The sequence below is a fragment of the Pituophis catenifer genome, unplaced genomic scaffold (assembly GCF_029215685.1).
Source record: "Pituophis catenifer annectens isolate HBS135680 unplaced genomic scaffold, rPitCat1.0.hap2 SCAF_2, whole genome shotgun sequence".
NCBI classification, from domain to species: domain Eukaryota; kingdom Metazoa; phylum Chordata; class Lepidosauria; order Squamata; family Colubridae; genus Pituophis; species Pituophis catenifer.
This window is the reverse complement of record NW_027256882.1, coordinates 83,760,262-83,787,842: the sequence shown is the minus strand read 5'-3', so window position 1 is coordinate 83,787,842 and position 27,581 is coordinate 83,760,262. Positions and strand designations below refer to the sequence as shown.

Below are 27,581 nucleotides of genomic sequence, written 5' to 3'. Positions count from 1 at the left end.
TTTATCCCCGCCGGCTTGGGCTGGAGCAAGGCAAAGGGCTGCAAAGGCAGGGCGGGCGTCGGATTGGGCGCGAGCGGGCGGGCCGGCGCGCGCCTTGGAGATTGGTCTGCTCTGCGCTCAGCCCTCCCCAGCGCTACCGCTACCGCCGCCCCCGAGGACGGTGTGGAATCAAGTCGCGGCGAGCAAGGCTTGAGGGAGGCGGTGGCTTCCGCAAAGAGCAAAAGAGGTGGGTGAGGTCTGAGGAAGGAGAGGGGGAAGAGCACCCGGTGCCACTTCGGGGGCTCTTTTGCTGCCCGGGAAAGCTTCCCTGTCGCTTCGCCCGACCGTCGGCTCTTTTCACTGGGGGGGGTGGGGGGGAACGAGGAGAAAGGCCAGCCCACCGTTGCCTCCGAGGTGCCTGCCAAAGAACTTGTTTACTTGGCTGCCGCTGGGCCAGGAGCTTACAAGGGAGGCAGGCGAGCTCTAGACTGCGGTATCTGGGAGAGAAAAATCCAATGAAAGGGGGCGGCCGGGGGAGGGGGGCTGTTTGGCTGGGTCTAAGGGCCAGAGCCCCGGCCAGTTTCAAGCTGCCTTGCGCGCTTGTACTGTACTCTGCCGGACTTTCGCCCCTGCAGCCGAGGAGCACTCCGTGAATGGGGTGTAACTCTCACAGTTCTGCAGAGCGTGGTTGTAAGCTGTGGAAATTCTGCCTTGACTGCAGCAGTTAAAAGACAGACAATCCTGTATTTGGGGGAGAGTGGCAATTTCATTCTATCCTCTGTAACTCTTCCGGGTATTTTTTTTTTTAATACTGGGTTGCTTTTGCCTAAAGTTGAGTACTTGAAGGTACAGTACGGTACCTTTGTACTGTACAGTGCAGGAATTCGAAGTGCAAACATAACTATTACCATAATCTCCTTCCTTATTTCCAGGGATAATTTCTTTCTCAATCAGTTGAAAAAGTGCAGTTCTTGTGTTCTTTATCCTCACTTTCTGTATGTTCCTCTCTTACTGTATTTGATATAGTACTCTACTCTCCGGAGTCCAGAAAGCTAACATGCTACCAGACTCTAAAAAGCTTGGGGAGAGGGATCCCAAAGAAGACCCATCTGTCACTCTCTTCCGGGAATATCTGAGAATCAAGACAGTCCAACCTCAGCCTGATTATGGTATTAAGTCTCTTTTTTTTTCTTTCCTTAAAGAAAGACAAAGTCATATGGCTTTGTGTTTGACTAGATCCAATCTGCAGCCAGCTTTTGGCTGAACTGTTAGATGTCCACCATCCCACAGGAGCACACCCTCAAAAATCTGGTTCCTTTTATCAGTCAGAGTTGGCATTCTTGCATGATTTGTTAGACAAAGAGAAGCAAACTGATTTCTAAAGTTTACTTGAATGGAATTTATCTTACCTGTTCTGTCCATGGTGCATTCAGTTCATTTGCCATGTACAGTTGGTCTTATTGTGAAAAGAAAAGGCTCATCCAATTCAATTGTATGTATGTGAACTACAGTATATGTCTAAACTCCTTCATTCCTTTTTATCCCATATGAATTTAATGCTGCAATACTACATATCTTGTGCATATTGACTTTCAGAATTTGTTGCACTGATAATCAGCATTTGGTACCTGAAACCTGTTAACAAAATTGGGGTGGGGATGGGGGAGAATTAACTTTCATATTATATCATGGGTTTTTTATTTTGAGAGCAATTTATGATCAAACTGTACTATATTACATTATGAGATTATAATTCTTGGTAAAGAAAAGGGTTTTTTTTTCATTATGCATAGCTTGCTATGTACTTTTGTAGAAATAACTAGCACAATGTGTAGCATATCTTTGCAAGCTGCTATATTAAATGACATTTTAAATATATATGTATTAAATGAAGATTTTCCTGAGCAAATACACAGTACCAACATAACTGTTTGATTTATGATATATTTATGCACCTGTATGTTATTTTGTCCCTGGCATGCTCAGACAGAATTCTGCCTATGTAAGAAACATATTAGGAGTGTGCTTATTTACAGTAGGATAGTTTATTCATTTGTTACTAAAAATGGCCCAAATAATGTGATAAGAAAAATATATGTGGTTTTGTGTGTGTGTGCTCATGCATCCTTGTGTGTATGTATGTATGTAGTCCTGGATCTATGACTATAATAAGGACCAGAATTTCTATTTTAACTAAATTATACCCAATTTTATGACCTTTTTTCACATAGTTGTGAAATAAGCAAATCACTGCAGTTGTCAGGTGAATCGTGCAGTCATTAAGCAAATCCAACTTCCCCCACTGAGTGTTTATTGAAAACTGGCTGGGAAGGTTACAAATGACAATCATATGTCCCAAGGATGCTGCAGCTGTCGTAGCTACATGTTGGTTGTCAAGCAACCAAATTTTGATTGTGTGACTGGGGGGATGATACAATCGTCATAAGTGCCAGAACTGGTTGTAAGCCTTTTTTTTCAGTGCTGCGGTGATTCAAATGGACTCTAAACAAATGGTTGTAAGTTGAGGACTACCTGTGTGTGTGTGTGTATATATATGTGTGTGTGTATACATATATTGTGATCTAAATCCGTTGAGAGTAAAACAAGGTTCTTTTGCATTAGTGTGGCATACTTTTGAGATGTAGAAGCTAGGCAGAATGATGATGTGCGACTTGTTCCTTATGTCCAAAAAAAGAAAGTTACACTCATACACTCTAGCAAGCACTGAAGGAAGAAAATATTACCTCTCTTTTAAGTTTGGTTTAAAGGAGCATCTCCAGGAGAAGAATCCACCGAAAGCTAATATCAGTTGTGTGTTTGCATGGCTAATGAAATTTTTAAGAGTAAAAGCTAAAATGATCCCATCCCTTTGGTTTTAATTTGTAATTGGTTTAATCCAGGTTGTTTTAAATGGATAGCCAAAATTATTTAATGTTTTTAAACTGCTTTTAAATTTTATGTTATGTTTTACCATGGCTGTTCACCGCCCTGAGTCCTGTTGGAGAAGGGCGGTATACAAATTAAATAAATAAATAAATAAATAAATAAATAAATAAATAAATAAATAAATAAAAGTTTTTCCCCTCTTGCACTTTAGATTTCTGGCCGTATAAACTTATACAGCCAGAAACCTATACAATATATTATATATAATCTATACAAACTTTTTGAAAGTTAGAAGACTTGGCAAGAAAACAGTTTTATATTTGGCTCCCTGTCACTATTTATGCAGAAAATATGCTTATGATTTCATCTGTGGGATAAATGAGGCAGTGCAATTCTTCAGAATGTATCTACTATTGATCTTGCACTATCTGGGGAAGAAACAGAGGCCATTGTCAGTTGTACTGTATAAAAATTGAATAAAGGAATTAATGGAAATGACAAGAGTCAAGAACTTTTATAATCTGAATGAGAAATATATTTATTTAATTCTCACAGTGATTTCTCTACAGTTTTTATATCCATCCGTTGATATTTAGAAATAGTCCCCAAAAAGAACAAAGCATCAGGTCTGGGTTTTGAGTGAGCCCACTTGGGATGATGATTGCTTGTTTATTTTGTTCTGTGTCCAGTTATCTTTTAACTTGATTTTCATGTTTCATTATGATTATTTTATTGATTGTTACCTTCCCAAAAGTTCATGTTGTTTGGATGGCCATATAAATAAATAAAATAGTATAAGTCTGTCTAGTTCAGGGATGTTAAACTGGCGGCTCACGGGCCAGATGCATCACACACAGGCCACACCCACCCCAGTTCCGCAAAGGGGAAATATCACATGACGGCAATGTGATGCAGTGAATTTGACACCCGTGGTCTTCTCCCAGTGCCTATGTCCAGGGTTGAAATCCAGCAGGTTCTGGAGAACTGGTAGCAGAAATTTTGAGCAGTTCGGAGAATCGGCAAATAACACCTCTGGCTGGCCCCAGAGTGGGGTGGGAATGGAGATTTTGCAATATCCTTCCCCTGCCACGCTCACTAAGCCACACCATGCCCACCAAGCCACGCCCACAGAACTGGTAGTAAAAAAATTTGGATTTCAACACTTCCTGTGTCCATATAGAAAATCAGTGTTAAGTGCAAGGCTGACCTCCATCTAGATCTTCATCGTTTTCATTGTGGAGGAGCTAATGTTTCTATTGAATAGATTTGTAGAACTTTCATTGTAAACAAATCTATTCAATAGAAACATTCATTCAGAATAACATTCTGAAATCTTAAGGCCTCAACATATTAATTCTAGAATGCCTCAGTGTGTCAATGTTTCTCTTTTTAATAATTGATGCTTTTATTTTAATTATTTTTGGATGGGAAGATACATGTCAAGGAGAACTGAAATGCACCACCTTGAAATGTAAAGTAGAAACAATGATGGCTCAGTTGACGGAGTGCTGGAAGCACGAGTTATCTCTTCAGGGGTGGTTCATTGTTAATTTTATGGCTTTGGGCAATTTGCTGTATTTCCACGATAATGCTTGTCATCTTTAAAAATATTCGTAGAATAATTAAAATAAACAGTGATAGATGACAAGTGAGCTTAAACATATGTTGAAGACATAAGAAGGCCCAAGTTTTCAAAACTTGTCCAGTGCTTTATCCTTGGGGCAAAGTTTTATTCCAAATATTGCACATGGGGAAAAGTTTTATAGAACTTGTACTGTCATTTTTAAAAATTAAATATTGATTGAAATAAAAAGACGTGTAATTTTCATGGTGGCTTCCTATTCTCTTCCAGAAACGGCAGTAAAATTCCTGGAAAGAATAGCTTCTGAACTCGGTCTACAGTGTCTGAAAGTGGAGGTAAAATAATGAGAACCCCTTGCACTTATTCGGATTCTGTCAGTTTCTAATTTGTTCCTGCATGGCCTTTTTATGCTCATAATTTAGGAAAAAATCAGCATCATTTATCTTAGTCATGCAGGTTTAAACTTTGAGATAAGGGATTTAAAAAAATAAAACTTCACCCGCATATATTGTTATTGATAGCAACATAGAAGTGATTTGTTAGTGCTTTCTACAAGGGTAGTTGGGTGGGGTGGGGTGGGGTGGGGTGGGGTGGGAGAAGGATTTCCCTATCTAACATTATCAGGAAGTCTCCCATTAAAGTTCTATGCAAATCTAATCTAATTTACTTTTTAGCTTATAAAAATGTCAGCTAGAACCTGCTATCTGCTGAGTCAAAGTCAAGGAATACTCTCATATATATATTACTGCTACAGCTCAGGATTTCAATTTCATTCCATTGTTAAAATAGATATAATGGTACATTGGGGCAATGTTTGTTTGGGCAATTTTCCAAAGAGATATTTCTATGCATTGTTTTAACTAACGTTGCTTTACTCTGTCCACTGAGTTAATAATAAGGAATAAGGAATAATAAGGAATAAGGCATTCATTTCAAATTAGGAGGAAAAAAAACTGTAAATGATTTTAACAAAGTTCAGTAGCATAGTTGCTAAAGGCTTGCTACCTATAAACATGTTTAAAAAATAGTGACCCGAACATCTATCAAAATTAAACTCTTTAATAGCACATACTAATTATCCATAGGATAAAGTGGACAATTGGTGGAATTTTATTTTTTGCAATTTATCCCCTTCAAATGTTTTTGCTGTTCTCATCTGTTTCTTTCCTCCAGAGTTGTGTAAAGTCTTATTTCCTGTATAATTGCAAGACACATACCCATGTTACAATTGCATGTGTGATATAAATGCAAAGATACAGACATACGGGCAGTAGATCAGTTCACATAGCTGTTTTCCATGAACTCTGCATGCATCAGTCACAGAGAATAAATTCATGCTGCTAGAATTAGTCCAGGCAGTTGCATCATTCACATATAATTGTCTAAGGTTACAGCATGGGGAACTGGTTTCCATGTGTCTGTACAAAGTATATTATTGAGATAGTGATCATTATTCAAAAATCACTTGGATCATGTCATCTACCAGCTATAGTGTTAGCTGCCTACTTAGGCAGTGAATAAATTTATAGAGGAAATGGGTATCCAAGTTTGTTAGTCTTAATAATTGTATCTTACTTCTAATTTCAAAGACAGTGTATCTAAATATTAGTTATTGGGGACCAATAATCCTCATGTCCTGCTTGTAAATCTCCCAGATAAATTTTGGTATGAGTAATATGTTGGATGAAGTAGATATTTGGCCTGATTCAACAAAGATCCATTTTTAATCATTTATTAATGATTTCAGAGCTATAACAATATTATTTAAAACTAATTAACATAGAATTAAGGCATTCTATGTTATCATCTGATGTAATGTTCAAAAAACTGTACTAGTGTTGGAGAAACTTAAATCTAAATCTGCAAACATCATGTAACTGATTTGATGGCCTCACCAGAATCTAGTTACGAGAATGAAAATGAGCTGATAATACAAACAAGGACCCATTTAGGTTAGTTTAACCATTTTGGACAAAAAGCAAAATAGAGATGTAGTAAAAGGGTGCTACTGCCAGGGTTTTTTAAATTGATTTTTAATTTTGATTAATTTGGGTCCATTGAATGCTAATTTTGATAAATTAGGGTTCATGGCATGAAGATAATTGATTCAGGCTTACTATCAAGTGTCTGATTGAATCATACTATGGTATGTTTTAGATTGCTTATAGTTTGTAATAAACCTGTTGGAGCTGTGATCCTTTGAAGAGCTTGCTATCCAGTTAATCTCTTATTACAGGTTCTATATCCAATAACCCAACCTGACCTTTTCAGCTTTATGTGCCGCATTTAGATTGATACGTGTTACAAATAAATGCTATGAAAATGTTTTTACTAGGAAAAGGCAAGAAATATCATTTTGCTAGGCTGTTCTTTTATGTCTGTTCCTGTGTTAAAACCAATTCTCCCCAGGTTGACTGAGCTGAAAGTGTTAAAATGCTCCTATGTAAATAAATCATTTCAAGAACTGGGACTTCCCTTTCTTTCAATATTTATGGTAATCAGAACCAGTTTTATAAAACTAAATTGACTTCCAGCCTGTTTTGAGTTTCCCATGCCGATTGGAGTTGCTGTGGGCTCCCTCTGATGGCATCTGGATTTTCTCTAAACAGAAAATTAAAATTGAGAAGTGGTTAATGGATCTTGAATATAGGGTACTTTGGAGCTGCCTGAAGAGAAGTAGAGAAAGAAGGCATGTCTGTCTGAAAATAATTTTCTTTGCAGTTGCTTATATCCGAAAAGCAGTTTGTATGTATAAATACTATGTGTAATGATTATTGCTTCCACTTTCTGTGTCTGTACTTCTGCTATTGTTTTCAGTGTCTGGATTCACATAGCATGCTAAGCCATAATGATAGGGTCTTGAGCAAGATGCTGGGCTAGACATAAATTCTCTAGCAAAAGTGACTATCATACAAGTCAGGATTTCAGCAACGAAACTCTGAAATTCTTAGCAATCTGCTTTTTCTTATTAAATTTAATAAAAGTATTTTGTCATTTTCTTAGAATAATACAACTTTTCAAATTCAAATTTTATTTTATAAAATTGTCTTCTCCCCATGAAAAGCGAGGAGGGTGTATATAGTGTGTACTTACTGAAAACTACACAAAGTAGTTTTCAGTAAAAACTTCAAAGTGAGTCCTATTTTCCAAAGTGACACAAAGAATCCCATCTGACGTAATGTTCTGTTGCAGGTCTGCCCTGACCGTGTGATCACGATTCTGACTTGGAAAGGCACAAACCCACAACTCAGCTCCATCTTACTAAATTCTCATACAGATGTTGTTCCCGTGTTTGAGGTTAGGAGATTCACACTGGGGATTCAGTAGCAACTTTAACCTTGCTGGAAAAGAGAGTTGGGGGATGATTGGGTTCCTTCTTCAAAACAACTTGCAAAAGCCAGGAAATATTATTCCAGGGGAGAAGTGGTGGATTTTATCTTCCTCTTTGCTATTCCTTGTTTTAATTTACAAGTAATCCTCAACTTGTGATCATTTGTTTAGCGACTATTTAAAGTTACAGTGACACTGAAAAAAGTGACTTATGACTGGTCCTTGCACTTAAAATCGATGCAATGCCTCCGTGATCATGTAAACTTGATCCAAGCACTTTTGCAACTGGCTTGCATTTATGATAATTACAGTCTTCTAGAGTCATGTGATCACCATTTGCCTTCCACCACTTTCCATCCAGCTTTTGACAAGCAAGGTCAATGGGGAAGTTGGAAGGGAAGATTGCAAATTGAGATCATGTGATGTCTTTGTGACCATGGTGATTCACTAAATGACCATGGCAAAAGAAACCCCATAAAACTGGGTATGGTCACTTGATTCCTCACTTAACAACTTCACTGTTTAATAATGAATTTATGGTTCCAAGTGTGGTTGTAAGTCGAGGACTAAAAACTGTTGGTGGTGCAGTGGTTAGTATGCAGTATTGTAGGCTAACTCTGCCGACTGCCAGCAGTTCAATTCTTATCGGCTCAAGGTTGACTCAGCCTTCCACCCTTTCGAGGTAAGTAAAATGAGGTAACCCAGATTGGTGGGGCACAATATGCTGTCTCTATAAACTGCTTAGAGAGGGCTGTAAAGCAGGCAGCTCCCCTGCAGGCTGGTGCACCCGGGTGGTGGAGCTGCTCTGGGATGACCAAAGGGCCAGTCCTGTGATTACTACAGCTCTGGAATATGGGACCAACTTTCCCACCAAGGTCAGCAACCCACCACTGTCACTGTGCCCATCTTCGTTTTCCTTCACTTGGATTGACCAAGCTTCTTGAGAAAAGGAACACAAAAGAAGTTTCCAGGTTGTGTGCCTGGACCAGGCGCTTTCTCTTGGGCCTCCCACCTGGAGGCCACACAGAAGCAGACAGGTAGGCCCAAAAGACAGCTAAGCCTCCCCCTCCCCAGTGGTCCGTGGGATTTAAAATTATGCATTTTGTGGTTGGTCTCTGAGGTCCAAAAGGTTGGAGACCCCTGGACTAAACAGACTTTCATTCTGTGAATGAAGGCAAATATACATGTCCCAGGATAATGATGCAGGATCCAATCTGAGTTAGTCATTAGGACCAGAGGTTTGTTCTTCCAAGCTTTAGAACTTGTACTGTTCCCTGAGGATGGGCTCCAGCACAAGTCTGAAAGCTGGAAGAACAAACCTCTGGTCTCAGTGACCAACTCAGATTGGATCTTGCAGACATTCATTCCCTCCATTGACGGGTTAAGTGTGTTTCTACAAAGACATTTTAGATAAAATTAGCTTAGGGGAACGAGATAAGAAAGAAATATCACTTGAGTGTGTACTTATGTTTAACACACTCTACTGAAATAGTTAAGCCCAACACTTTAGGCTGGTGCATTATCTACTGGAGGAATAAATAAAAAATCCAATAATTCAAGAAAAATGTCATTGCTTTCTTTCCAACTATGAGTCTGACTCTAAAATTGTGGTCCATATGCAGTATATTTGTTCCAGACAAATCTTTTGAGCTTGTATTACAGTTGTACTACTGTAGTGGAAGATTGCTACACAACAATTACTCATAGTTGCTGGGATTTTATTGTGGTATAAATAGTAGAAAACTGCCATTCAGGGCAGTGAATTAATTACCATAAAAACTCTGGTTTTAAAAAAGTACTTCTGAAAGATAAAGCTCTATGAAATGTTAATGTAAATCCAGAAAGCTTCAGCAAAACTGGATGATGGGAGAGTTCTAAATGAAGCTCCCAGCTTTAATTAAATTACCATAGAAGATTTACAGACTCACCAACTTTCGGTAATGATAAAAGGAGGCAATTAATATGATGCCTTCATGATTATTTTGCTCCTGGTTACCTTGCAGCTTCCATGCTTTGCAACATTTCGCAGAAAAACTACTTCCTCACACAGAGAATCCAAAAAGCACCTTTCCAAAAATCATCCTTGCTGAACTCAGAAGCAAGTTTTTCAAAGGTTTCCTAGTTTCTCACATTAGGAAATGTGTAGATTTATATCGATTTGTTCCCAGTATTGTAGCGTATCTCTGAAAACAGCCAGACTTTTCCTTTAATGTCTTAGCAGGCTGCCATAAGGGCAAAACCTCATTTCTCATCCATTCACATTTTTCTGATTGTTTCATTTTCTTTCCTTCAGGAATATTGGCAGTATGATCCTTTTTCGGCTTTCAAGGACTCTGAGGGAAATATCTATGGACGGGGAGCTCAAGATATGAAATGTGTATCTATCCAGTAAGTGTAACCCATCTTATCTTTCTATATATGTTCTAGACCAGGGGTGTCAAACTTGCAGCGTCGTGGCATCACGTGACGTATCACAACTTTTTCCCTCTTCGCTAAAATGGAGGTGGGCATGGCCAGTACGTGACGCATCCGGCTTGCAGGCCATAGTTTAACACCCATATTCTAGACAGTACAAAAGAGATTTAATAAGGAAAGCTATGTTGGCATTTTGTCTTGCAAAATGATTGAAGTGAAGGGATGCGACCAAGGGAATAATTCGTGCAAAGAGCATTTTAGTTATAGCTGTGAAAGTGATAGAAATAAGTACAATAACTTGATTTGTTAATCCTGTCTGTTTTGATTATGTGCTGTTGTGCCATATTGTTTCATAGTGACAACATAGATCAGGGGTGGACAATTAATTTTCCCAAGGGACCATATGGGACCACATGTTGTAGAGGGCTGAACCGAAAAGGCTGTGACGCTATATAGGCAGGGATGCATACCCATATGTAAATTGAAGGGAAAAAAATAAGTCGCTTTCAAAATAAAAGCAATGCACTTGTATTGCATGCATGATATAAATGAGACCAGTCTACTGGGCCTCCGGCAGCCCAAGGATAAACCAATCTACCCATCTTCCAAGCATTCTGGCAGTACCCTTTGATACTTCTGGCAGTTAAGCCTATTTAATTTTCGATTGATATGAGCCAGACAAAGATAATCAAAGGGCTGGATGTAGCCTGGAGGCTGTAAAATGCCCAGGTCTGACATAGACTTTCTCCATGATAACCTGTCCCTAACCTAGTCCTTCAGGTCATTCATAATCTCTGTAACTGAGTCCATCCACCTTGTTGTTGATTCTTCTTTTCTTCTCTTTCCTTCTACTATAAACTGACTGCCTATTAACATAAAGCTGATCAATATTACCCCATTTGTTCAGATTGAATGATGTATTTTAAAGATGAGTTGCTTTATATAAATACAATATACATTCTAATGTTTTTGTCCCTTATCTTGTTTTATCCTTTTTCTGTTTGTTTTTATTGTTATATCTTTCCCCCTTCATTTCTGTTTATTGATGCAATTAAATAAAAATATAAAAATTGTATCTCATTGGCCAAAAAACAGCAAGCTGGAATAGGCAGATTGCTGCTGCATTCAGAAGATGGCTGAATGGTACCTGGTTAATTCTTGCAAGCAGAAAATAGGTGCCTTGTATATGAACACCTGGCTCTGCTTTGCCCTGCAAGACATGTTTTAGAATTCAGGGAATTTTGATCCAGACTCCAGCTAAGTATTTGCTCCTTTCCAATATCCAGCATCCGTCATCGATACATACACACTCCTTTTTCTTAAAAGTACTATGTTATCCTGCATATCCTCAAGTCCATCTAACACCATAATAAAGTTTGGAGACAACAATGATGTTGGAGCTTATAACTGGCGGGGACGAATCAGCAAACAGGGAAGTCCAGAAGGTATCCATATGGTATTCAAAAAACAACTTACATCTAAATACTAGCAAGACAAAGGAGATGGTGCTAGATTTTCGGAAGCACAGAGAGGAACCTGCCCCACTGTATATTGAGCGGGGCTGTGTGGAGAGGGCTTCCTCTTTTAAATTCTTGGGAGTGCTCATTAGTCAAGCTCTCACCTGGAAAAATAACACGTCTCTGGTGGTTAGTAAGGCTCAACAGAGACTTCATTTCCTTAGAGTCCTGAGGAAAAATCATGTGGAACAACGGCTGATGACTTCTTTTTATCTGTCTACGATAGAATGTGTCCTCACATACTGTATAACAGTATGGTATGCTGGTCTAACAGCTGCGGACAGGAAGGCACTACAGAGAGTGATCAATTCGGCACAGGAAACCATTGGTTGCCCCCTAACACCACTGGATGAAATCGCCAGGTCTCACTGTTTCAGCAGAGTAAGGAAGATACTTAGGGATGATTCACACCCTGGCCAGTGTCTCTTTTCACTTCTACCATTGGGCAGAAGACATCGAAGCATAGCCAGCCAGATAAACAGGTTTAAAAACAGCTTCTACCTATGGGCTGTCAGACTCTTAAACACAATCACAATCATTCCACGCACATAAGGAAACATATGACTAGTCTTTCCCCCCCCCCCCCATTACTTGTATAGGGATTATTCTCTATACTATTTTTCTGTTATGGATTGCACCAGAGAAGCTAAACCAATTTCATTGTATATATGATGTACAATGACAATAAAGGCTATACTACACTACTATACTACTATTAATGAGCCACTAAATAAGGCATTTTTTCTTTCAGATACCTAGAAGCCATACGGAGGCTGAAAGCTGAAGGAAGACATTTTCCACGAACCATTCATATGAGCTTTGTCCCAGGTGAGTTAAATAATAGGCACATAGTATAATCGGGTGTCTCCTAGTTTTTGCTCAAAATGATAGATCGTAGAAGCAAAAAATATGGCAACTCAACACCATAGGGTTCACTCTGCTTTCATGTGCAAAGAGGCTTCACTAATGGTCTGCTGAGGACATATTCTCACAACCGAGCATTTCTTGTGTGTTCATTCAGCAGCAGATCAAAGTCAGGCTAAGGTGTTCTGGTATGAAAATAATGTTAATGCTGGCAGAAAATTTCCCATGTGGACATTCTAGGGTATGTGGAGGAGAAACCTTCAGAGATCAACCGTCTACTAGCTTCTGTTGGTCTGCTCCAGAATTGCCCTGTCCCAACTGGCTGGTGTTTCATATCTACTGCCATTCTTGCTTTGGTTGCCATACTGACACACCTTTTCTGTTTTCTTATTGTTCAAACATGGGAGCATGTTTTGGGTCTTCCACAAGATAAGTATTTCCATTGAGATGCAAAACTACAATCTTCACAGGTAGGAGCCCCCTTGTGCCCAAGGGTTTCCATCCAGGAGCTTTTCTCCTTCCAAATTAAGAGTCACACAATGGTTTTTAAAAGTTCTGTCTCCAAGAATATCAAGCAATTGATGCATATATGACTAGGATTTTAAAAACTATTGCATGATTTTCAGAGCCCAGATAATAATTTTAAAGGGTCGAAGCATGTGATTCTAAGCATGCAGTGCTGTATTAAAAGTGTGATGCAATAAAAAGAGCAACTGTTCCAAGGAAGCATCAGAGAAAGCTGGAGCAGAGATACAAGGACAGCAATCGGCTGTTCATTTTTCCCAATAGATAATTCTGCATGGAAGGGAAAAGGAAAAGAAGTGCTCCTCCAACCACAGCTCTGAAACCTTTTTATGCTGTCATATTTTTGACTTGAGGACAGAATCCATTACTGTGGATGTGTGGAAGGATTGGTAAATGCAGTCTCCCCAGGCAAATAAGATGCAAGCTAAGTCGCCTAGCAAAACCCACAGAAACCAATAAAGTAAACATTTTCAGTATGGATTTGTAACAGAATGTTTTCAGTATATTGTTTTGGAAGAAAAACATAGATTTCATTTCTGCAGCAAAATCTCAAAACCAATATTTATCACTGTTGGTTAAACAATATGGGGAGATTAAGTAAAACATATAAATATAAGAAAATATTTGTAGCTCAGGGTTGAACTTTTACAGATCATTTGTACATCTTCCAGCAAAATGCACACCAACACAATTTTATCAAAAAGTGCCCGACCATATAACACACTACAATTCTTCAAACAACACCTATGAAAAAAATAACACTACCATACATTTAAAAAACCTAACAAACTATTACCACAACATGGCATCACCATAGCCCACAAACCAACTAAAGCCTTTAAATTCTAAAACACTGTAAGTAAACCAAAAGAAAAAACAGGACTCATCTACAATATACAGTATAAGCACTGTTCCAGCCACTGAGTAGGGACAGGCAGGCAGAAGACTAGCAGAGTGCATCCATGAACACTAACTAGCAGTCAGAAGACATGATGAAAATTCCTTACTTTCACAACTCATGGACAGATCTAACCATAGTTTCAACTGAGTAGCCTAGACCAAACCAAATCCAATATGCGGGAGAATTCCTGGAAGCCTAGGACTCAAACAAATCAGCCATATCAACATAGATAAACTACAGCCTAATCAAGAAGAAAACAACACTCCCACCCACAGCAAAAGGGCAAGTCACAGTGTATATACAGAGAGCAAACCCCACTTGTTTCTAGCACTGAAGGTGTTACCTAACTGTGTAATGAAGCATCTGCAAGAAAACAAGCAAGTTCAGCCTCAAGGACTCTATAAAACATACATGTTTTATATCAGGAGACAAGCTATATTTAAGAATGGAAAATATGTAAAGAATGAAAGACAAACTATTGGTCAAAATTTCATTACAAGGTTGATTAGCTGTTTTTATTACTAATTTGTAGTGTACAGATTAAAATTAAAAAAACCCCCACAAACTGCAGCAGTTGTTTCCTTTAATACTTCTATCAAATCATAAATGATAGCTTTACTAACTCTGTAACTATAGGTATACCAAACCTCTCTATTTAGTGTCCATGTTTCCTCTCAGTAACCATAAAAGGTTGATAACTCTTGATTTCCTCCCTGGGTGGCTGCTTGTTCCACAGATAACCCAGTAGCAGCAGCTGGGTGGAATGAGAAATTTCTGATTGTGGTGATGGATTTCTTTAGCAAGAGAAAGAAAATATTTACTGATAAAACACTTCTCATCTTTTTTTGCTGCAGGACCGTCATTGGAACATATTAGATGGCATGTGGAGTAGATAATTAAATTCAGAAGTAGTTTGATACAACACCATCACGATGCCATTTTTAAAAATGATAACAATTTTAAAAAATCACAGTGCCTCCAAACTTTCATTAGGACCCTAGTATAGGGGAAGAGAGACTAACCCTACCTTCGTTTCTTTGACAATTAATTCCCTTCATCTCATCTGCGGCTGTGATCAAGCAGCATACTACTAGGGTGTGTCATACTCTACTCCAGGGCTTACAGCAGCTTTGAGGGGGAAATTAATTGAAAAATGACGCAGAGACTTTTGAGCAAATAAATGATTTGGGATCTTTTTGCAGTTCTTCTAAGATGGTTCTACTCTCTTCTTTTGTTGCATCCCAGTAAGACTGCACTTGTGGTCTCAAATGTGATGTTATGTCCCATTAAACAGAGCGATTGCTTGCCTGATTAATAGCAGGAACCAATTAGTGCATTACAAATTTTGGGGCAGACACACAAAAAACGCTGATGAATGGGTTTTGGAGAAAAAGCAATTTTTGTTCTTTGCGGGCTATGCTAGTACAAAGAGAGGAGGCCCCCTGCGTGCCAGATTGCAAAGCACAAAAGCTCTCTTGGATCCTAGTGGGAACTTTGCACTGTAATTAGTTCTTCAAATATTCCCCCTTTGAAATGCTGGTTTGGAGATCAAAGCAAAAGTATGTAACTGTCTGGGCTTTCTTTTTCTTCCAGATGAAGAGATTGGGGGCCACAAGGGGATGGAATTGTTTGTGAAGACTCCTGAGTTTGCGGCACTTAATGTTGGCTTTGCTCTGGATGAAGGTGAAAATCCATAGTATGGCATTTGGGAAGCAATTTTGGAATTGAAAAATATGCTGTAACTGAAATCATTTTCCTTTTTTTCTTAATAAAATTGTTCTTTGTGATTACTTTGTTTCCTTCTCAAAGCTGTATGACTATAGCAGGGGTCAGCAACCTGCAGCTCCGGAGCCACATGTGGCTCTTTGGTCCCTCTACTGTGGCTCCCTGTGGGGTGATCCCACCACTGGCTGGCCCCACCCCTCGCCCTCCCCTCCTAGTCACTCCTCGCCTGCCTGAGAAGGTAAGGGTGACGGCAGGGGATGGAGAAGCGGCCAGGGCAGAGACAGAGAGAGACAGAGAGAGAGGGAGAGAGAGGGGGGGAGAGAGGGAGAGAGGGGAGAGAGAGAGAGATGTCAAAAGGATTTTGTGGTTCCCGGTGTTTTTTAACAACTGGTTCTCTGCCATAATGACCAGCTGGGTAGGTGTGGCTAGGGGGTCATGTGACTGGTAGAAGTGAGTTACATCGAGTTGGCCACGCTCACCCAGGTTTTGTGACTTCTGGTGTTTTCTTTTCTGTGGGAAACGGGTCCAAATGGCTCTTTGAGTGCTTAAGGTTGCAGACCCCTGGACTAAAGGTTTGTTGTTTCAGAAGGAAGATCTATGCAGCCCTGGTGCAGATTCTTTACTTGCCAATAATAATAATAATGTCCTCCCCTACATGAATACAAAGCCAGTTAGTTGATGCTATAATTCCTAGCCAAAAGGTTTTGAAGAAAGGCTCCTCTATATTTGAATGGCATTTGTTATTTACAATTATTGTTTTGATTTCTCCTAGGTCTGGCAAACCCAACAGACACTTTCACTGTATTCTATGGTGAGAAATGCCCATGGTGTAAGTAAGATCTGAAATGTTGTACTCCCTGTCATCCCTTTTCTTTTTAATCTGCATCATCCTAAAATCTATGCTGAAAACCATCTGCCGTATCTCCACCACACATAATGCATGAATTCTTTTGAACAATTTCTGGAGTTTTGTCAGTTTTATATCTACTCTATATATTTTTCTTAGTTGCAGCTGTATTTCTTTGCCACATCAGTTTTCACTCTGTAGAACTGTAGTCACAGTTACATCACTGGATTGATGTAGAATTTTAGACCTCCCCCGATGCCTGTTGTTTTATAGTTTGGAATTTCAATAAAGGCATTGTGAAACTTTCTGATATATTATAGTATATGCCTGCAATTTAATTTAATGCAAATGTTGAAATCTGATTCTCTGAAAACTCAAAAATACTGCAGTTAATGTTGGCAACTATATCTAGTTATTAGCCTTTACTTGTGTATTTGCAAATTATGTGAATATATAATATATATCTATTTATCTCGTGTGTATGTGGTGTATACATGTATACATGTTATTGTTTTTATTATTGTGTTGATTATATTCTATTTTATTATAAAAGATGGTATATGCATTATCTTTTCCCCAAATTTTATTTATAAATTACAAGAAAATATATAAAATGTAAATACATTTAAAAAAAGCAACACAAAGAATATACACAATTAACAAGATAATCTTCAAACGTAAACAGAGAAAAAAGATTAGTAGAAATTAAAAACAGAAAAATTTTGTTTCTCTTCAAAAGGTACATGCATTATGGTTACAAACCGCAGATAGAGATAGAGTTTTATGGATAATTTTGTTACCATTTCCAATGTGAAGAAGCAAGCCTGTTCTTTTATATATTTTTTGAATTTTTTTTTATTTTTAAATAAAACATAAATCCATCATCCATTACAATTGCAAACAGTGTGTCGGTTACAAATCTTTTGTGCATCTTCACCATATTCATAACTAACTGATTATCTAATTTCTCATATTATCAGTCTAATATATATCTTTGTATAATTATCCTCATTGATCATTGTTCTTTTATTAAAGCTGCTGATTTCTTTGAAAAAAGAGTTTATCTGTTAAGTATAGTTGTGTCCTTCAGTGCATTGTTACTTCTTTGGAACATGGCACACTTTCAGGTGGAAGAGAAAGATATATCATATATATACACTTTATTCAAAATGTGTTAATTTTTGGGATCTACTTTGAAATTCTCTCTCTCTCTCTCTCTCTCTCTCTCTCTCTCTCTCTCCCTCCCTCCCTCCCTCTCCCTCTCCCTCTCCCTCTCCTTCCCTCAAATTTATATATAAATTGATGGCAATAACTGGTATGTCAAATACCTGCTGTCAGGGTATGCTGACACTTGCTGTATCTAGGGAGTCGTACACTGTATAAATGCACATTGACATCTTAATTACTGTAGATAAAAGATCCTAGCACAATTTTTTGAGCTTGTCAGCACTACAGAGGCACAGAATAACTGACCCAGAGTTATTCTGCTTCACACTTGTATTTAACAGGAAGAAATATTGAGGACAATTGATTAACTCAAAGTCAGTTTGCAAATTATTTAAGTTTTTTCTCACTATATTAATAGTATCCAATCTTAAAACTACTAGGAGACTGATGTACTTTTTACTGCACCCATTCTACTTGCTGTGGTAGTTAAACCATGTAACTGTTTGGCTTGCTTTGCTTTACTTTATTTCTACATTTACATTTATGGTCTTTCTTGAAATGACCTCAGGGATTAAAGTGAAAGTAGAAGGGAATCCGGGACATGGATCCAGATTCATTGAGAATACAGCTGCTGAAAAGATGGTAAGAGACCATTCTCTATAATATACAGGGCCAAGGAAGGATGGCAGATAGAATTACTTATTAGTATTAACATGTAAAAGTAGAAAATCGAAACAGACACTTTATATGAACTGGTTGTTTTGCTGGCTGTAATGTGCAGTTTAGAGTAGGATTATCAAACTGCAGTGCTCAAATTTGATTATGAAATTCAGCCAATAAACCTCTATGGTCAGATGTTATGAAAGTTGTAGCCCCTCAGCTTCTAGAGAGTAAAAAATTGCTGATTTTTGGTTTACAAAGATTTTTTTCCATTTTATCATAATTCGCTAAAAGAGGTATAATCCCATCTTGTCCAGAAGCTGACACTAAAGGCAGTCTTGTAGAAGCACTGACAGTGGGGAGAATGCTTATCTTTGCATTTACTTTTGATTTTCCTGTTCATAGCACAGAGTGATCACTTCTTTCCTTGAATTCAGAGAACATGAAAAACAAAGGTAAGAAATAAAAATAGGTCAAGTCTGTCAAGATAGGGAAAGTCAATGCCTGACCTTCATGATTGAAGAATGGCATTTCCCCATTCTGTTTTTTTTTTTTTTTAATAAAAGTACAACCAAAGAAGAGGGTTTTGTCACCTCAAAAACATTAGATTGTGGCATGGCTTTCATAGACAATACAGTACATGAAATATACTGTTATCCAGCACTGCTCTGCCAGTCTTTTATTGCAAATAGATTCCTATCACAAGCGTCCATTTGAACCTTCAGCTGTGATACGGAAAACTGTTCAGCTTTTTTTTTTTCCTATAATGGAACTGAAAGATATAGGTGACATATTTCTCTCATTGCCCTTTGATTCTCTAAAATGGATCTGGGAGTTTTTCATTTTAATGATGAAGAGGGTGAGTAATGAGTTGCAGGGCACAGCTCTGCTATAACTCTACTGAGATGAAATTCACAAAATAATTTCATAAAACCTATCCTTGCCTTCATATAATGTTGTATATAGTGATGCACTTTGCATAATTCCTAAGAATTTCTGATAAGTGAAGCACTTTAAAGAGGTGCTTTGTAAATCCAGAATGGCATTATATTCACAAAGGACATTTAATTTTGAAAATTATCTGTGTTATGACATTTATTAATATATTGTTGGATGTTACACTGTCTACCATTTGTCATGTATGAAGAGCCAATCCTCAGAAATATGGCTGGGTCCACTTGTAGGAGCCACTCTCACAACACTAGTATATTGTTGTTATTGTTAGTTGCGAAGTCGTGTCCAACTCATCACAACCCTATGGACAACGTTCCTTTATTTTTTTTTTTTTTTTTTTTTTATTGCAAAAGTTTTACAATTACATTTTCACCCCCTTTTTCACCCCCCACCTCCCGCCCCAAACCTCCCATCCTCCCTAACCCTCCCTAACCCTCCCCCCCCCAGACTTCCCTATTACTTACTCATAACTAATGACACTAATATATAAGCCTGAACCCGTCCCTCCCCCTATAAAATTTTTCCTCTTTATCCCTTTGCATTAAAATATTTCTAATACATTATTTTCAAATAAAAGCTATTTGATACTTTCTAGTTTGATATTTGTTCTGAACATATTCTATCCACCTTTTCCATTCCCATTACACTGTCTACCATTTGTCATGTATGAAGAGCCAATCCTCAGAAATATGGCTGGGTCCACTTGTAGGAGCCACTCTCACAACACTAGTATATTGTTGTTATTGTTAGTTGCGAAGTCGTGTCCAACTCATCACAACCCTATGGACAACGTTCCTTCAGGCCTTCCTGTCCTCTACCTCCTCTGGAGTCCATTTAAGCTCACACTAGTATATAGTTGGTTAGAATCTGAGAACATTTAGCAACATGTCTGAGATTAAATTAATGCATGTAACAATTCTGATAAATGCAGGGATGCTTTACTGTGATGGCATCTGTACTGCCAGTGATAGAAACATTTTATATGTATGTTTTAAGATAATGTGTAAATTACAGAATCAGGTATCTTCTGCAGTTTTTGTTGGGCAATGATTCCTATAAATATTTGGGCAGGCGATCACATGCCGTTTCTTCATTCTCAGGGATTTAGCAATGAATTTATTTAAAAATTTCAAAGAAACTGTATATATATATATGTGTGTGTGTGTATTTTTTTGGTTCTTTCTCACAGATTGAAAACAGAGGGACATCTCACTTTAGGAGATGTAACATCCGTGAACCTGACCATGTTGAATGGAGGCGTATCATTCAATGTGGTCCCCTCTGAGCTCTCTGTTGCCTTTGATATCCGAATCCCTCCCACGGAGGACTTAAAGGTACAGAGAAGGAGAAGGTTACCAGTTTTCATTCCATAAAGATTTGCCTTGAATATCTCATCATAACCAGCCAGAGAATGTATTAGCTCTTCCCACCGACGCTAGAAACAGCAACAGTAGTTGAATAGAATAGAATAGAATAGAATAGAATAGAATAGAATAGAATAGAATAGAATAGAATAGAATAGAATAGAATAGAGGAGAGGAGAGGAGAGGAGAGGAGAGGAGAGGAGAGGAGAGGAGAGGAGAGGAGAGGAGAGGAGGAACCAGTTGGAAGGGACTTGGAGGTCTTCTAGTCCAACCCCATGCTCAGGCAGGAAGCCCTATACCATTTCAGCCAGTATTTATTATTTACCGTATTTTCCGGCGTATAAGACGACTGGGCGTATAAGACAAGCCCCAAATTTTCCTCTTAAAATATAGGGTTTGGGCTATACTCGCCGTATAAGACTACCCCTCTTCCAATGCACACCAAATAAAAATTAAAAAACATCAACTGGCTCACCCACAATGTAAAAGCAGCTGTGCTAGACCCAAAATGGCCCCTGCAACAAGCAGGAACCTCACACAGCCACAAAAAGCCCCCAAAAAACAACTTTCACACTTTACACACACACAACACAACACAACTGGCTCACCCACAATGTAAAAGCAGCTGTGCTAGACCCAAAATGGCCCCTGCAAGAAGCAGGAACCTCACACAGCCACAAAAAGCCCCCAAAAAACCAACTTTCACACTTTACACACACACAACACAACACAACACAACACAACTGGCTCACCCACAATGTAAAAGCAGCTGTGCTAGACCCAAAATGGCCCCTGCAACAAGCAGGAACCTCACACAGCCACAAAAAGCCCCCAAAAAACAACTTTCACACTTTACACACACACAACACAACACAACACAACACAACACAACTGGCTCACCCACAATGTAAAAGCAGCTGTGCTAGACCCAAAATGGCCCCTTAAACAAGCAGGAACTGCACACAGCCACAAAAAGCTCAAAAACGCAACTTTCACACTTTACACACACAAAATTTCACATACAGCTTTGTGAGATTTTGTGTGTTTGTGTAGTTACAGTGAAACACTACAAAAACACACTAAATCTCAGAAAGCTGCACAAATATTATTTTATTTTATTTTATTTTTATATGAAAGCTAAATTTAAAACTTCCTAAACTTTAAATGGCTAGGTCTAAAAAAGAACAACTAAAAAAAACCCCAATTAACTATTTTTTTAAAGCTCCCAAAGGGGAAAAAAACTTACCCAATAGAACAGGGGTCTCCAACCTTGGCAACTTTAAGATTTGTAGACTTCAACTCCCAGAATTCCTCAGCCAGCTTTGTTTTGCTGGCTGAGGAATTCTGGGAGTTGAAGTCCACAACTCCCTGCCTGCTTGATTGCAGGCAGGGAGTGGCTTGCTGATGGAATGGATTCAGGCAAGCGAAGCAAGGCAAGCGTTGCGACTAGCAGCTAAGGTAAGCAAGCTGGAGGGAGAAAACTTTTTTCCTTTTACATGGCTCTGGCAATCCCAGCTGAGTTGCCTGATTAGCAGATCGTCAGAGCTGGGATCGCCAGAGCCATGTGAAAGGAAAAAAGCTTTTTCCTTCTACATGGCTCTGGCGATCCCAACTGAGTTGATCCCAACTGAGTTGCCTGATTAGCAGATCGTCAGAGCTGGGATCGCCAGAGCCATGTGAAAGGAAAAAAGCTTTTTCCTTCTCCATGGCTCTGGCGATCCCAGCTGAGTTGCCTGATTAGCAGGCAACTCAACTGGGATCGTCAGAGCTTGGATCGCCAGAGCCATTTAAGGCTCGTCAGAGCCTTTCGGGCTGGTCTGCTTGGTTAGAGGAGAATGACACCCGGCGTATAAGACAACCCCTGACTTTTTAGAAGATTTTCATGTGTTAAAAAGTCGTCTTATACGCCAGAAAATACGGTATTATAAAATGATTGTACAGTAGTTATTTGCAAGTAGTTACGGGCATATCTTGTTATGCCCATGTAATACCACTATTCAATGAACTACACTGTTTCCCAATATGCTTTTGGATGCAATTCAAGCTACTGGTTATCTTTAAAGCCCTGCATGTCATAAGACTGAATTACTTCTCCTAAGAACATCTCCCTTTGTCACATTCTCTCACATGAAGGGCATGCTCCAGGTCCCTTCTTTTAAATCTTGTCATCTTCAGGACCTAGAAAGGCTGCTATTTTTTGTAGAAAAAAATCTAGAAGAATCTCCCCTCCCCCATATATGACAATCCTCAATTCTCCTTGCCTTTAAGAAAATCATTAAGACCTGGCTCTTCCCTCAGGCATTTGGGGATAGTTGTATGGGAGTTACCCTGTGGTGATTTTGTTGTGTGCCTGTCGCCATTTTACATTTATAGTTTGTTTATTGTTATATATGGATTTTTTTTTGTTTTTTCCTCCTTTTTTGATTTATTGTTATTTTTATGCTGTACACCACCTATTGTTTGAGATGAGCAATCTTATAAATCTTAAAACAGTTTCTGACTGTTTTTTTTTTTTTTACAAAACTTGTTAAACTGTCCCATAAAATATTGTTAATTTGTTTAATAATCTTGCAGCGTTTGCAGCTCTTATTATGGAAGCCCTTAATAATTTTTCTTGATGTTTGAAAGAATTGGAGATCTTAATTCCTTTGCTTGTAGATTACTTTCAAGCGTCCCAAATTCTGGTAGCCTTGAGGGCTTTCATGCTCTATGTTTAATGAAAGATCAACCGTGTTTTACAACACATTCCCACAAAAGCTGCCCTGGAGACAAATGTCAGGTATCTATCATACAGACCTTTGATCAATATGTAGCTTTGAAGCTATGTATTTGATGGTTCCTTACCTGTGAGGGAAGAAGTATTCTTAAACAGGCAGGAAAGAGTACAGAGAATTGTAGAATAGAATAATAAGATAATGAAAAGTAGGGTATCTGGCCAAGAATTGCTCAGAACAAAGTGCCTTATCATATCACATATTGATTTGTTTTTGCTTTGCAGGCATTTGAGGAGCAACTCGCATCTTGGTGCAAAGCTGCTGGAGAAGGTGTTACATATGAGTTCCAGCAGGTAACTGGGAAATGAGAGTTCATTCCAATTACTTTTCCTTTAGTTCTAGAAGCAAAGCTCTAAACTGCTTTCGGCTTATAGCCTTCTAGAGTACTGCCACTGTCTTTCTCTTCCTTTCCTCCTTGGGCCTTTATCTCAACAGGGCTGTCTTTCTTTGGTGCCCTGTGCTCCACAGCCTCTTTTAGTGCTACTGCTGCTTCTGCCAAGCTTTTGCCAGACATTCCTGGATTTTGAGAATCTGTTGCCTCCTACGAGTTTCACCTTCTACCTTTTCCCTTGGGCTAGAAATACATGGATCAGACAGTTACCTCCACAGAGGAATCTGATCCCTGGTGGAAGGCATTCAGTGACACCTGCAAAGACATGTGAGTATGTTGTTACATATGCTTTTTCTCATTTTTTTTTCTTTTTTCCTTAATCATTTTGGGATGGGAGCAATTTCACCTCCTAGATAGGAGCAAACTATATTTATATTTGGTGGAGAAGTTGCTATTGACTGCATTCAGAAAAAGGTTGATATATACTAGGATATCCCCTAGTATAGAACAGCTATTCCCAGACTGCCACCTGTCTATATTCAGAGATTAGACGGGCTAAACCAACAGAGTGTTTGTAAGATGTCTGGATTGCTTCAAGTTGGGAAAAATATAGAAACTCCATCTGATAACTCTTGTCTTCTCAACTACTCCAATTCTGGATCATCCCAGAAGCCTGCAGTTCCATTTTTTCAGTTGATAAATTCTACTTTTGGAGTAGCTTGAAACTTCTGAAGCTACAGAAATATCAAGGTTAAATAACAATCATCACATGGGGAGCGTCTCTGCCATTGTGTCTCTGTCTCTTCAGGAATATGAAGCTGAAGTGTGAGATCTTCCCTGCTGCCACTGACAGCCGCTACATCAGAGCAGTGAGTATAGATGTCTTTCCTACAGGCACCTGACCAGTGGAAATGCTTATCTTCTACTCACTTGCTCTGGACTCTTTCTCACAGCTGCTTCTCCTTCCAATATATTTCAGGCAGGTCGCCCTGCAATTGGCTTTTCCCCCATGAACTACACACCTGTGCTGCTGCATGACCACAACGAATTCCTGAATGAGCAGGTCTTCCTTCATGGGATTGAGATCTATGCTCACCTCATCCCAGCACTGGCCAGTGTCCCTCCTCTGCAAGCAGAAGCCTGAGATCCTAGCAGATGGCAGTGATTTGGGGTGTGTGGTGGTGGTGGTAGGGGGATTGGGGAGAAAAACCAAAGAAATTGAGAAAGGACACTATGTATTATGACTGAGGGGCTTATGGTGCCTGATCATCTGTGTTTTGCCAAGAGGAAGTGGAATTCCAGCATCCCTGGATGTTACACAAGGGACAAAGCACACTGGCAGCATCAGTTAATGCAACCACATGTAAATTAGGGTCTTATTGATGTCAATGACTTTTTCTCTGCTGCATATTAATGAATGTAGAGACTCTTCTTCTCACAAGTCCAGACGGAAAACCCCTACTAACCCCCTACTAACAATTTCTCCATTTGGAGATAAAAGGACAGTCTTCGTGGCTTCTAAATCAGCAAATTCTAAGGACCAGTTTCTCACTACTGAAATGCAATTGAGCAGGAAAATGTTACTATCATATTAATTGTCTTCCTGTTACTACCGTACCATTTTGCTGTGTAGTGTTTTGTTTTTTAAAGAAAAAGAACATCATTTACATTGATAAACCTAAGGAGAAAGCAAAATAGAGATGAAGACCCTGAAATCTTGAGACACTGGGGGTCAGGTGAGAGTGCTATTTAGGCTGATGGGGTTGACGTGGAATTATTCTTTTTTCTTTTGCTTTCTCTGGGATGCCTAATAAGGAAGACCATCTCAACACTTATGTAGAATTCTACAACGGAGAAAATTTGTCCAACTCTGCTATAATACTGAGCATTTTTTCTTAGTTTCCCTATTTGTAAAAGAGAATCAGTTATGACACTTACTCTTTGCCCCATGAGTCCTTTCAGAGGAAAAAATGTTTTGAAAGTAAATGAAAGGGAATTTAGCATAGCAATAGCACTTATATACCAATTCACAGTACTTTACAGCCCTCTCTAAGCAGTTTACAGAGTCAACATATTGCCCCCAACAGCCTGGGTCCTCATTTTACTGACCTAGGAAGGATGGAAGGCTAAGCTAACCTTGAGCCAGTCAGGATCGAACTGCAGTCAGCCGAATTAGTCTTCAATACTGCATTCTAACCACTGTGCCACACAGCTTTTTATTAAATAAAGTTGAATTACAGTGAGAGACCAAGATCTTGAAGGAGGAGTTAAGAATTAATTCAACCTGCTTAGGAACTTCCTTCTCTATTTTACTACCTTATGGGGATGTCCCTGAATTTTTATTCCTTGAGGATTCACTAGCAGTATGGCTGACTGCCTTAATTATCTATTGAACCTGTATTTCAGCTAATTATAAATGAATGCCATTTGAATTCTTTAAATGCCAAACTTCTAAGGGTGAAATGGCGATGATCCCACCAATAGCATGGATGATTTTTCTCCCAGGAATACCTTGGATATTGGCACTATATCAGAATGATGTATCCTTCCCTTTGAGGCATTCTTTTCTAAATTTTAACTGGAATTCTGAAATATTAAGGACAGTCAGTAAAGGTATATAGTTTAAGACAAGGAGAAACTTTCAATCACATTGCCTTCAATCGGATACCATTCTCTAAAGAATTTGTTAACATACATGTGCCTCTTGAATATTAGCTATGTTTCCCCCCACTCATAGCATTGGCAAACCATCCCATGAAAGAGGTATTTTCCCCAGTTTTATACAAGATAATTGATTCAGATTGGAAAGTGAGAGAAGTTCTCCAGATATCATATTGACATAGTTTATCTCAGGTTCTCTTCATCCAACTTGTCATTTGTAACAAAACCTGAATTTCTTCCAGAAGGATTATTTTTCACACACTGCTATAATGCAAGATCATCCACTGTACGATATACACTGTCAGGTACACTTTCTCTTTTTAATACTGGATAACACCTGTTAGAAACTACACTCCTTTCTAGTGTCATAGAGCAACACATACTTAGGGAATATGGAAATTTCCCCCCTTTATTAGTAGTCTATTAACTACAAGTGATTTTTAATATGAAACTGAAGCACAGATAAGAACACTGATTTGTCTTATGTATACAATAATAATCTGTAAAATTTACTGTGAAAATATAAATGCTTTGTTGTGTCCCAAAATGTTCAGGTGTGAAAATAGGGCTAAATCAGGATTCTTTTAAAAGCCCAGGGAAAAAGGCTAACTCATGCATTTTTATAGTTCTGTATTGTTTTGTACAATCTTACTTGGTAGAAAGTCCTGTTGTACCCTGTTGTGTTTTGGTAACATGCACTGAATTGTTGCATATGTGGATGTGGAAATTTTTTAGATGAACATTTCTCCTTTGGAGAAATGACACTTCCACAGAAGTCTATAGTGTCAAAATTTTGTTTAGAGTTGCTTTTTGTTTGTTCTGTTTGCCATGTTTCAGGATGAATTGCTTCTCTTAGTTAAGTTTGGCTGAAAAGAGAAATAACAGGACTATATGTGGTTATTAGATTGAAAACTACGAACATGAACAGAAAGCTGCTTATGGGCTTCCAAGAGGCTTTCAGTGCTCTTTGATCCAATACAACCTATTGGGGTAGATGGGGGGCGGGCAGCATCTTGTCTCACATAAATTTAAGTTGTCTGTGCCCACATGAACAAAACAGTACAGTTCATACCATGGATTATAGCAACGCTTTTCAAAG

At 38.7% G+C, this 27,581-nt stretch overlaps 1 protein-coding gene across 1 annotated transcript; it reads left to right on the top strand.

Annotated features, from left to right (window-relative positions):
• The first annotated feature begins 158 nt into the window (after positions 1-158).
• Positions 159-27,357, top strand: ACY1 (aminoacylase 1). The gene is made up of 15 exons (XM_070937063.1): positions 159-226; positions 1,006-1,148; positions 4,718-4,782; positions 7,640-7,744; positions 10,071-10,165; positions 12,461-12,537; positions 15,593-15,682; positions 16,497-16,553; positions 18,307-18,380; positions 18,804-18,853; positions 20,542-20,686; positions 23,715-23,783; positions 24,069-24,148; positions 24,630-24,690; positions 24,801-27,357. Exons 2-15 carry the CDS (start codon positions 1,037-1,039, stop codon positions 24,963-24,965), a joined length of 1,245 nt encoding a protein of 414 aa, XP_070793164.1. The 5' UTR covers positions 159-226; positions 1,006-1,036; the 3' UTR covers positions 24,966-27,357.
• The last annotated feature ends 224 nt before the right edge of the window (positions 27,358-27,581 follow it).